The following is an 11,961-nucleotide window of genomic DNA, read 5'->3' on the forward strand; positions in this document are numbered from 1 at the left end:
ATTCCAATAAAGAGAAATGAGTTCCATCCATGTAGAGAATAGTTCCATTCATTCCTGGGGGGGGGGAGGGGGATTCATTTCCTTCTGGTAACATTCTTCTCTTCTTCTACAGATTGGATGATAATCACCTGACAGACAGTTCCTGCCTCCACCTGGCATCTGGAATAAGAAATAAGTCGACACTGAGGACACTGGGCCTGTCTGGGAACAATCTGGAGGGTCTTCATTTCAGGGATCTGATGGCGGCTCTGACAACAAGCCGGATAGAGAGATTACAGTGAGTATAACAGGACTGACTGAGACAATCATATTCTGGGAGAGTTTCCATTGAAATCTTCCTGAGACCTCTATGCCTGGCCTGAACAGAGCAAAGACAATCACTGCAGACATTTTTCCATCAGATAATTGAACTCACCAAACACTTTGCAATCAGGAATATTGTTTCTTGTATGCAGGATGTTCCAGCAAACTATACAATGTGGAAGAATTCAGTATATATATTGATATAGAGTAAAATTTCCTGCCTCATTTTAGTGCCTGTCTTGTAGAAAGGATAGCAGGAAATTACAATGAAAGAGAAAAAAATGACATCATACAGATACAGGGGAGGATACAGAAATAATTAGTGCATTAAAAACAGTGACCATAGACAATACATGAACAAAACTGAGCTGCATGGTTAAGTTGTAACCTGTGTGTCCTCTTGTGTGTCTGTACAAAGGCCAAACATTCCAAGGGAGGGAAACTTTTGCTCAGATCTATTTGGGTGATTTCTGTTATCATTAGGATTTAAAAAGGAGCCAAACAACTCTGTGATAATAAATGGCTCCTCCATGTCTTTATGGACCTTGCTTTGTGCACTGGTGGGCAGTCATGTTGGAACAGGGAGGGGCCATCCCCAAACTCTTCCCACAAAGTAGGGAACATGAAATTGTCCAAAATGTCACCTTAAGAGTTCCATTCACTGGAACTAGGGGGACAAGCCCAACCCCTGAAAAACAACCCCACACCATAATCCCCCCTCCACCAAACCTTACACTTGGCACAATGCAGTCAGGCAAGTACCATTCTCCTGGCCACCGCCAAACCCAGACACGGCCATCGAATTGCCAGATAGAGAAGTGTGATTGGTTACTCCAGAGAACACGTCTCCTCTGCTCTAGAGTGCAGTGGTGGCGTGCTTTACACCACGGCATCTGACGCTTTGCATTGCACTTGGTGATATAAGGCTTGGATGCAGCTGTTCGGCCATGGAAACCCATTCCATGAAGCTCTCTACACACTGTTGTTGTGCTAATCTGAAGGCCACACCAAGTTTGGAGGTCTTTAGCTATTAACTCTGGAGACAGTTGGTGACTTCTGCGCACTGTGCGCTTCAGCATGCGCTGACCCCGCCCTGTCATGTGACGTGGAATGCATGAGCAGTCTGGGAGGGTATAGCAGTAGGAGATTCACCAGTTACAGCTCTGACCGGGGCATGCGGGGATCCTTTCTCAGGTTGTTGCAGGCATGTTATCTATGTGGAGCATGTGAATGGATTATTTTTATTTCATATTTTGCACTTTTTAATAAAAACATTCATAGCTCTAGTCTTTGTGATTCTATTGTTTTTCTTTTTGTTGGAGGCTAAACTGAACCTACCTATACTTGGTCTTATTTTCATATCTCTGAAGAAAACCGGGATCGGCGATTTAGCCGTGCAATTTTATTTTACCCAAAATACCCGAGGTGCCTGTCTGTCCGTCCATGTATGTGTGTTCATCCTCCCAATGTATGTCCACCAATCAGTGTTCATCATCATATCATTTTGTGTCTCTGCCCATCAGTCTGTGCGGGTTTCGGTGTATTATTTAGAACAGTCCTCTGATATAAATGAATATAGATGGAGAAATACAGTTGTAGTCCCAGGGATTCATATAATCACTAATTTTCTACATGTTCAGAGTCTCCTATACACCGTCTGACCTGCTATAGCATTAGGAAAGCCAGAACCTGATTGGCTAATGCAGTATACAGTTGTGTTCAAAATAATAGCATTGTGTTGAAAAAAGTGAATAAAGCTCAAAATCCTTCTAATAGCTTTTATTTCCATCCACACAAATGCATTGGGAACACGACACATTCTATTCCAAATCACAACATGAAGAAAAATACATCAAATTTGTGTTGTTCCTCTGAAACAATTGAAGAAAAGTGAATATTAGACGGTTCAAAAAAATAGCAGTGTTTGTATTCTTCTTTACAAACTCAAACATTCACTATATAAACTGAGAAATGTTTGAAGATTTTGCTTTCCTTTGAATGACTTCATGAATATTTGGTTGTAGTCGCACTGTTTCTGAGAACTGCTGTACATCTGTGTTGCATGGAGTCCCCCAACTTCTGGCCCCTGTGATCAGGTATTCCAGCCCAGGATGATTGGACCACATTCCACAGTTCTTCTCTATTTCTTGGTTTTGCCTCAGAAACTGCATTTTTGATGTCACCCACAAGTTTTCTATTGGATTAAGATCCGGGGATTGGGCTGGCCACTCCATAACGTCCATCTTGTTGGTCTGGAACCAAGATGTTGCACGTTTACTGGTGTGTTTGGGGTCGCTGTCTTGTTGGAACACCCATTTCAAGGGCATTTCCTCTTCAGCATAAGGCAGCATGACCTCTTCAAGTATTCTGATGGATTCAAACTGATCCATGATCCCTGGTATGCGATAAATAGGCCCAACACCGTAGTATGAGAAACATCCCCATATCATGATGCTTGCACCACCATGCTTCACGGTCTTCACAGTGTACTGTGGCTTGAATTCAGTGTTTGGGGGTCGTCTGACAAACCTTCTCCGGCCACTAGACCCAAAAAGAACAATTTTACTTTCATCAGTCCACAAAATGTCTCTTTAGGCCAGTCAAAGTGCTCTTTGGCAAATTGTAACCTCTTCAGCACATCTTTTTTTCAACAGTGGGACTTTGCAGGGACTTCTTGCAGATAGCTTGGCTTCACATAGGCGTCTTCTAATTGTAACTGTACTCACAGGTAATTTTACACCTTTTTTCATCTTCCTGGAGCTGATTGTTGGCTGAGTCCGCGCCATTGTGGCTATTCTTCTATCCATTCCAATGGTAGTTTTTTGCTTTCTTCCACGTCTTTCAGGTTTTGGTTGCCATTTTAAAGCATTTGTGATCATTTTAGCTAAGCTGCCTATCATTTTCTGCACTTCTTTATATGTTTTCCCCTCTCCAATCAACTTTTTAATCAAGGTACGCTGTTCTTCTGAACAATGTCTAGAACGACCCATTTTCCACAGAATTTCAGAGAGAAATGCACTGTAACCAGCATGTACAACATTTGCTGCCTTCCTTCCTTTAAATAAGGGCAATAATTGCCACCTGTTTTTCAAAGAATGAATGACCTCACTAAGAGAAATCCACACTGCTATTATTTTGAACTTGTCCCTTTCAATTAGTGATTCAATTACACAGAATCAGCAGCATGCATGTCATGACTGTTGGGTCTCTTGGATTTCTATTACTCTACTACACCTGCTAGGAAATTATTGGCCATGTAGAAATATAATTTCTACCAAAAACAGTGATTGATCTGGTTAGTGATGTCTGACTGCTATTATTTTGAACATAACTGTATGTATAAAAAGTTCTACAGACTTTTGGCAGGAGGTTCTTTATGATCTGGAGTGCAGTAATTATGCCTGTGAATAAAATGAATATAAAAAACAATAATCATCATACATTTCTCTCATTATTACACCTCAGCAAATTAAAGAAATGAGATTGATCTGATGACCATTTCTATCCTCTCTTCTAGGATCAGGTACAATCATCTGTCAAATGAAGCTAAAAGAGAACGAAAAAGGCTGGAATCTCTCTGACCACAACTGAAGGTTGTCACATGATGACCCTAGAGGCAGAATCTCTGCTACAGCTGTGAATGGAGTCGGGACATTGCATGGGATGATGAGGAGCATAAGATTCAGGAAAGGGAAACCCAACGCAAGAGGAGAATGAAACATACACTATGAAAAAGTGTCTATGCCGCGCACAAATAATGCTCTAATATACTAGTGTTATATATACAAAAACGTGCGAATCCTTGTGTCATACGTGACAAACGCATGTGCCCAAACGTGCGTTGAAATGATCTGAAATTAAACATGTCTATGAAAAAAATTAGAACATAGTCAGTTCCAAATTCATCATAAATCACTCATACATCCACGTGGTGAACTTGCTGTACGCTGTGTTTGAAATTCACCGTACGCTATTAAACAGTTTTTATAGTGAATTGTGCTTTTAATACTGCCGTGCTTCATGTGATATTCAAATCTAACCGAAGTGCAATAGTGTCCCTCTTCAGTGTCCACACACCCCCCCCCCCCCCCCCGTCACACTATTGCACTCACCTTAATGTCTGACCTGTATCCCAGGTCAAACTGCGCTTTTCCCTTTTGACCGGGTAGGTATATAGATGTAACTGCTCTTCCACCGTCAGCTTACTATCTCCTCCAAATCCATACATATGAAAAAGATACTCCTCATAGTGTAGTATTGTAAATAAAACACTTTTATTAAAATACAAAGATTTCCACTCACATTTGATAGTGTCCAACTGGGACACTGCAGGATAAACTCTTTGTGTGTTCGAATGCTGTTTTCCTATACAGAGATGGCGGACTGTGTACTTCCTCTGTATTGCGGCTTGACTCCACTGCTCTAGAGTCCAGTGGCAGCATGCTTTACACCACGGCATCCAACACTTTGCATTGCACTTGGTGATGTAAGGCTTGGATGCAGCTGCTCGGCCATGGAAACCCATTCCATGAAGCTCTCTACACACTGTTGTTGGGCTCATCTGCAGGCCACACCAAGTTTGGAGGTCCTTAGCTATTGACTCCGCAGACAGTTGGCGACTTCTGCGCACTGTGCGCTTCAGCATGCGCTGACCCCTCTCTGTCATTTTATGTGGCCTACCACTTGGTGGCTGAGTTGCTGTTGTTCCCAGTTGCTTCCACTTTGTTATAATCCCACTAACAGTTGAGCGTGGAATATTTACTAGCCAGGAAATGTCACGGATGGACTTATTGCCCAGGTGACCACCTATCACGGTACCACGCTTGGAGTCACTGAGCTCCTGAGAGCGACCCATTCTTTCACAAACATTTGTAGAAGCAGTCGACATGCCTAGGGGCTTGATTTTATACGTAGTAAGAAAAAACGAAGAAACCAGGGGAAAAGACTCCACTGGCGTAGGGGTTCCAATGAGGACAAACAGCGGCTAGACAAAAAAGCCAAAATGTATTACAAAGTCAAAATCAAAACATTCACTAACAAAAATGTAGGACACCTCCACCACACACAGACAGATAAAAGCCAACGTGGTCATGCAAGGAGACAGCCCACGCTCCGGGATCTCAGTTCCCCTGACATCTAGTAGGAGCGCAATTAATAAATTGCTTGACGTAAAATTGGCCAGTACCTGTGGCATCAGTGAAGGTGTCTGTGCAATCAATATATTTACATATTCCACAATGACCACAAGGGTACATACCTTTCAGTGGTGCCAGGTTAGTGAGCCAACTTCTTTGGGGGGTGCGCACATATTCAGACTGAACAAAATTGTCACTTAAATTCATAGCACGTTTGGCCACCATAAATAGTCTGGTGCCCACAATAGAGGAGAATTCAGATGTTTGAGTTAGTATGTGCCAGTGTTTAGTGAGAACAGCACGCACCGCTTCCCACTGAGTTCCGAATCTGGTGATGATACGTACAGGAGCCGATGCATTGGAGGTAGAATTGGATACTGATCCAGCCAATAGCTCATCTCGGCTTCTTTTGGAAGCTACCGTTCGAGATCTTCGAAGGTTGCTATGTGAGTAACCTCTCTCACGAAACCGTTGATATAAATCATGAGCTTCATCAACATAATCACCTTGGTTTGTACAATTGCGGTGGATTCTGAGAAATGGCCCAGTTGGAATGCCATGTATAAGTGACTGGGGATGATGGCTAGATGCCAATAATAAAGTATTGGCACCAGTCTCCTTTCTAAAGGTCCTGGTACAAAGGTTATTGTCAAGATGGGAGAATTAGGCAAGTTGGAGTGATTCCTACCTCAATTGGGGACTCAACCATTTATTTATCATTGATACTATACCCCAACATCATACATGGCTTCAAGTTATATTGATTAATATATATCTATTCATCATCTGTGTCAATTTTCTTCAATTGGTATATTTGTATTCATTCTTCAATTGTGCCCTTTTTGTCCTATTTCCTTTGACCTTATTCCTATCCTGTTTCCAACACATTTTCGGAATTCCATTTGTAATTTACCAGCTTCATTATTTTTGCCCCTTTCTTTGAGTGTACCTGTGCATGTCAGGGAAGCCGGGATCCTGGAGCATGGGCTGTCTTGCATGACCACGTTGTCTTTTATCCGTCTGTGTGTGGTGGAGGTGTCTTACATTTTTGTTAGTGAATGTTTTGATTTTGACTTTGTAATAAAATTTGTCCTCATTGGAACCCCTATGCCAGTGGAATCTATTCCCCTGGTTTCTTCGTCTTTTCTTACTACATATTATATGGTTCCGAGGACACCACTTCTTTTATCACACTTAGTGATTCGGCAGCATTTTCCTCTTATGTAGTTTTTGAGTTACCCAATTTTGGGTCTCTATTTATAATATATTTGGAAATTAAATTTTTCTTGTGAGGCATCCCAGTTTTTTACATAATTGTGTTTGATTTTATAGACCTGTGGCCATGGAGGGGATTGAAACACCTGAATCACATGATTTGGAGGGTGGGTCAAATACTTTTGGCAATATAGTGTAGATGAACAAATACACCAGGAGAGGACTAGATAAGGAGGACTTTTAATATTGTTAAGTCTTCAGTACTTCAGAGATGGAAGGAGTTAAAGGCACATGTCATTCAAACATGAACATTTTCCCCATAAAGTGACAGCTGTTTGACTGTTTCTAACTTAATCCCAGCATTCATCTTACACAGTTAATAACAGGGTGGATAAAAATCAATGATTAAAAAAAAAAAAAAAAAATCAGATTTTTTTTATTTAAATTGGATTTTATTTATTTAAACCAGATTTTTTTTTAAATAAAATGCTTTTTGGAAGAAAATATATTACCATCCAAAGGTTATTCCATCATGAAATAAAGATTAGTTTTTTAATTATGTAGAATAAGGCTGTATATGTTTAATTTTTTTGGTAAATAATTTCCATTAATCCATTCACAATGTCATGCTCTTCCAGAGGTGTTTGTAAGATTATTAGGCAGTTTCTCTGCCTACAAGATATTATCACAGATGATTGGTTTACTTTTGCAGTTCTCAAAACTGAATTGGACTCAGCGGAGATCACATGCCTCTTCTTCACAGCAAAAATGTTATAACATGAACAGAGTTAAGAAAAAGACCTTCATCCTAACTTCTACAGACCTATGAATACAGAATCAACCCCTTCAGTGCTAAGGTGCAAGAAGTTCAGTGAATAGAATAGAAACAATATTTTTCTGATTGTTTGAAGTGGAATAGATTTGCACAAGAAGAAAGTGAAACTAAGTGTGAGGAGGAAGGGGCCGACAGTCTAAGTTTCTTCAAATATATATATTTTGTTTAGCTAAATTAGTTAACAAACATGTTTGTTTAAGCAAATAACATATTCTGTAATGTTATTGTTTCAGTTGAATAAATCTATTTAAATTGTTATTATTAAGGTAATGATTATTTTTCTCCTTCCTAAGTACAACAGAAAAGTTGTCCAAATATGAATGATTACCTATTAAACTGGGGATAAAAAAACTAATATGAAAAGTTGTTATTCTAAAAATCTTCATCTACTTGTATATTAAAGTTATACCAGCAAGAATTAGTCTTTATGTAGAAAACTAGGATTTAAATCAAAACCACCCTGGTTAATAACGGGCAAATGGTGAAGAGACAACATGGATCTATGGTATATACATTGTACGGCTCATAAGGTCTCACCTCCATACACTGACATTGCTAGGCCATGGAACCTGTCCCAGATACCCACAACCTCCCCCACTATCAGCACTGCACTCACTGGTGGAGATTTACTAAAACTTGTGCCCACAGAATCTGGTACAGCTTATTGTCAATGCTTAATTGAACAAGCTGAAGTTAGAAGCTGATTGGTTACCATGTACAGCTGCACCAGATTCTGTGTTCACCAGTTTTAGTAAATACCACCCCGCCAGTGAGTCAAACAAAAGATGCCTTATTGTTATTGCTGATTAGCAGCAGTGAGGAGCAGAGTGTCACCTATCGTTATGGTCCCTTGCTTTTCTGAAAGAGGTTTGGTCTCTGCTATTATGGATTCCATTTGGTCAGTACCAGCATTAGCCAATCAGGAGTCAGAACACACCCCTTGATTGGAAAAAAGTGGACAATCTTAATGTAGCTACTCTCTGTTGTGTTTTGATAGTAGTAAAGCTACTGGTGCTTGGACAATTTTTTTCTAGGATACATATATTTATAATGTGGATTTTACAATAATTAAAGTGGTTCTAAAGTCAAAACATTTATTCCCTTTATGTATTCCCTGCATTAACCACTTGGGGCCCGCCCGTCCGCCCACAATGTACCCGTACATCACTGCCTACTTTCTTCCTACTTTGTGATTGTACACAGCGGGAGCCTGTCAGCAAGTCACAGCCAATTATTCATGGCCCAGACATGCTGATCGGCTGTGTCCAATCACAGCCCAGAGCTCTGTATACAAGGAAAGAGCTCTGTTTCTCATCCCTGCAAAACAGGGATGAGAAACTTAGAGATCAGTAAGTAAAAGCTACACACTTTACACACATTGTTAGGCTCACATTTAACCCCTGGATTGCCCTAGATGTTAACCCCTTCCCATTATATAGCTTATAATAGGACTGTGATAGTGTGGTGGGCAATCTGACACTAACTGACACTGGGGGAGGAAGTAGCTAACTGCCAATGACATCACCAGTGACATTATCACAGTGAACAGTGATAATGCTATACATTGCCACTGCAATAATGTCACTGGTGTTGTCAGTGGCAGTTAGCCAGTTCCTCCCCAGCATCAGTTAATGTCAGCTTGCCCACCGCACAATCGCAGTCCCATTATAAGCTGTATAATGGGAAGGGGTTAACATCTATAAGTTGTAAATCGCTGCCATGAGTAGTATAAAAATAAATAATAATTCTAGCATATATACACCATAGTTTGTAGATGCTATAACTTTCACTCAAACCAATCAATATACACTTATTGGGATTTTTTTTTCTATCAAAGACATGTAGCAGAATACATTTTGCAACATGCTGAAGAAATTTGTTTTTTGTTGTTTTTTTTATTTGGATATGTTTTGTAGCAGAAAGTAAAACATGTTTTTGTTTTTTTTTACATTTGTGGTCTTTTTTTTGTTTGTTTGTTTATACCGCAAAAAAATTAAAAAAAAAACAGCGGTGATCAAACACCACCAAAAGAAAGCTCTATTAGTGTGAAAAAATTATATAAATTTTGCTTGTGTACAGTGTTGCATGACCACGCCATTACCAATTAAAGTAGCACAGTGCCAAATAGCAAAAAACCATAGTTAGGCCTACCGTTAACGGTCTTTTCCAGGACGGCTAATATGGAGAGATACTGGCTCCACCCTCTACAGGAAACACAAAACAGAGATGGTTTAAAAAGCCCCTCCCTCCCCCTTGTCCTCAGTTGTTAGACAAAGCAGGCCACCACCAGTGTGCACGAGGGGAGATAAAACATGCAAACATAAATTCCATCAAAAATGAAATAATCAAATCCAGGTGGGAAAAAAGGACGCTGTCCTGGAAGACTCCTGGAAAGACGGTTAATGGTATGAATAACCGTGGTTTTCCCGAAGGGTCTTCCAGGATGGCTACCATGGACAGGATAAACAAGTAATACTACTACCTTATGGAGGGACCACCGCCTGCAGAACTTTCCTTCCAAAAACCAAATCCTGGCTAGAAAAAAGCTCCACGTGGTAGTGTTTGAGAAATGTATGATTATTGGACCAAACCGCAGCTCTGGAGATTTCTTTCCATGAGCCATTGACACCAGGGGCATAGATAAGGGGGTCAGGGGGGTCTGAACCCCCCCAGAGAAGAGTTGACAACCATCCCTGGCTGTAGGCCCTCGAAATTTGGGTTGGATAGTGAGAAGAACACAGCGGCGTGCAGCGCCGGGGCTAGGTGTGTGTGGGAGGGGCGGCAGTGGTTGTGGTGACAAACAGCTATCACCTGTATGGCTTTCAATGAAGCAGCTGAAAGCCGCGGGAGGGAGAGGAGATCGATCAGCCCTTCTAATGAACTGGGTACCCAGGGGTTCCGAGAGTCCCATGCGAAATTGATAACACAGGGCTGAATCTTCCCAGTCTGTGTCAGCACTCCAGCGTCTGAATTCAGTCACATATTCCTCAACAGCCCTGCGGCCTTGCTGGAGTGTGTGAAGGGCCACCTCTGCCGAGGTTGAACGTTGAGGGTCATCATAGAGTTGTGCCATGGTATCAACAAAAAACCTTAAGAGTGGACAATCGGGCATCTTCTTTTTCCAGATGATTAGCCCAGGTCTGGATTCGCCTTGTATCAAGAAGATGACGAATCCCACCTTGGTGGCCTCTAATGACAATGTGCGGGGGTGGAACCTGAAATTTAGAGGAGGGCCTCCCTTGCGGCTGTAGCTCGGGGCCCTGGTAAGGTGACGGGGAGCACCGTATCACGAGCCTGGTAGGAATCCGGGGACGGCTGTGCGCTTGGAAATGCAGGAGTGGCTGGAGGAAGGCACACTGGCAGAGGTGCAGGTGCAGGATACTTGCATGGTAGATGGTAGGAGGCAGGATCAGAGTAGGCAAAGTCAGGCGGTCCAGTCCAGCAACAAGCGGGCAAGGTCAGGCAAAATCGGCAGGCAGAAGAATAGTCGGTGGGCAGGTAGAGGTCAAGGCAGGCAGCGTTCTAGCGAGGTCAACTGACAGGTCAGGATCAGCAAGGCAAAACAAATAGCAGAGTATACTGGAGCACAGGATAGAGACCAAACGGCAATGTGGCAGAGTCTCATTGAAGTTTAAATAGCCTGCACGGCGCCAAAATGCCACCAAGCACACAACCGCGCACACGCTGACCGGCCGCAAACGGAGCCGACCGGAGCCCCGAGACGGTGCACATCTGTGCGCCGTCCCTGACACAATAGCAGTGAATAGTATTTACTGCTATTGACAGGACTTCCTAAACCCATGTGCAGGGTCGGATTTAGGCAGAGTAGGCACGTGTCTAAGCGTCCTCCATAGAGATGCCTTCTCTGCCTTTTTGCTGAGGTGTCTGGTGGTGTCCTGTGGTGCACTGACAGGGCACCACACACCCCAGCATAAGGCTGCCCTATGCAATGCCTGTCCAGCGTTTTGGAAGAAAATTGAGAGTGGCAGCTGTTGTTCCAGCGGTAGCGATAACAGCCGTCACTCTGTCAATTTTCTTCCAAAACCTGGAAAATGTATAACCGGTGGGGTCATCTTTTCCATTTAATAGTGTGCAGCAACAACCCTGAAGAAGGAAGAGTCTTTTCTTCCGAAACGCATTGGTTTGATGTACTTGTTGATAATCTCAATAAATGCCTCTTAATCTACCATCAAAAGTGCATTCTTCTGGACATCGGGCGCTCCTTCTTTCCTATTATTCCAACTCTATGTGTGGAAACGACCTTAAGGCCGTACCAGAAAGGAAACCAGTATCCACCACTGGGCACAACCGACTGGAGAGACATCACCCTACCCACCCACACAACTACCCACCTACAACCAATGACTGAGCCAGTCAGTCCAGTGCGGTCTTCACCACAGACTAAATAGTGTGTTTTATAGGGCATCCTTACATCGGGATCCAGCCCCTAGGGGAGTCTTAGTGTGATATTTA

General features: G+C 42.2%; 1 protein-coding gene across 1 annotated transcript in view; it reads left to right on the top strand.

Annotated features, from left to right (window-relative positions):
* LOC149434339 (NACHT, LRR and PYD domains-containing protein 12-like) overlaps positions 1 to 7,746 on the top strand; it is a gene marked incomplete at its 5' end in the record, with an annotated part of 77,188 nt that extends 69,442 nt beyond the window's left edge. Inside the window, 2 exons of the mRNA XM_089663806.1 lie at positions 113 to 277; positions 3,821 to 7,746. Coding sequence (XP_089519932.1) covers positions 113 to 277; positions 3,821 to 3,884 — 229 coding nt within the window. The remainder of the gene's footprint in view (positions 1 to 112; positions 278 to 3,820) is intronic.
* Between the last annotated feature and the right edge of the window lie 4,215 nt (positions 7,747 to 11,961).

This window comes from Staurois parvus, unplaced genomic scaffold (assembly GCF_062004578.1).
Source record: "Staurois parvus isolate SC_StPar_1 unplaced genomic scaffold, SC_StPar_1.0 ptg001769l, whole genome shotgun sequence".
Lineage (NCBI taxonomy): Eukaryota > Metazoa > Chordata > Amphibia > Anura > Ranidae > Staurois > Staurois parvus.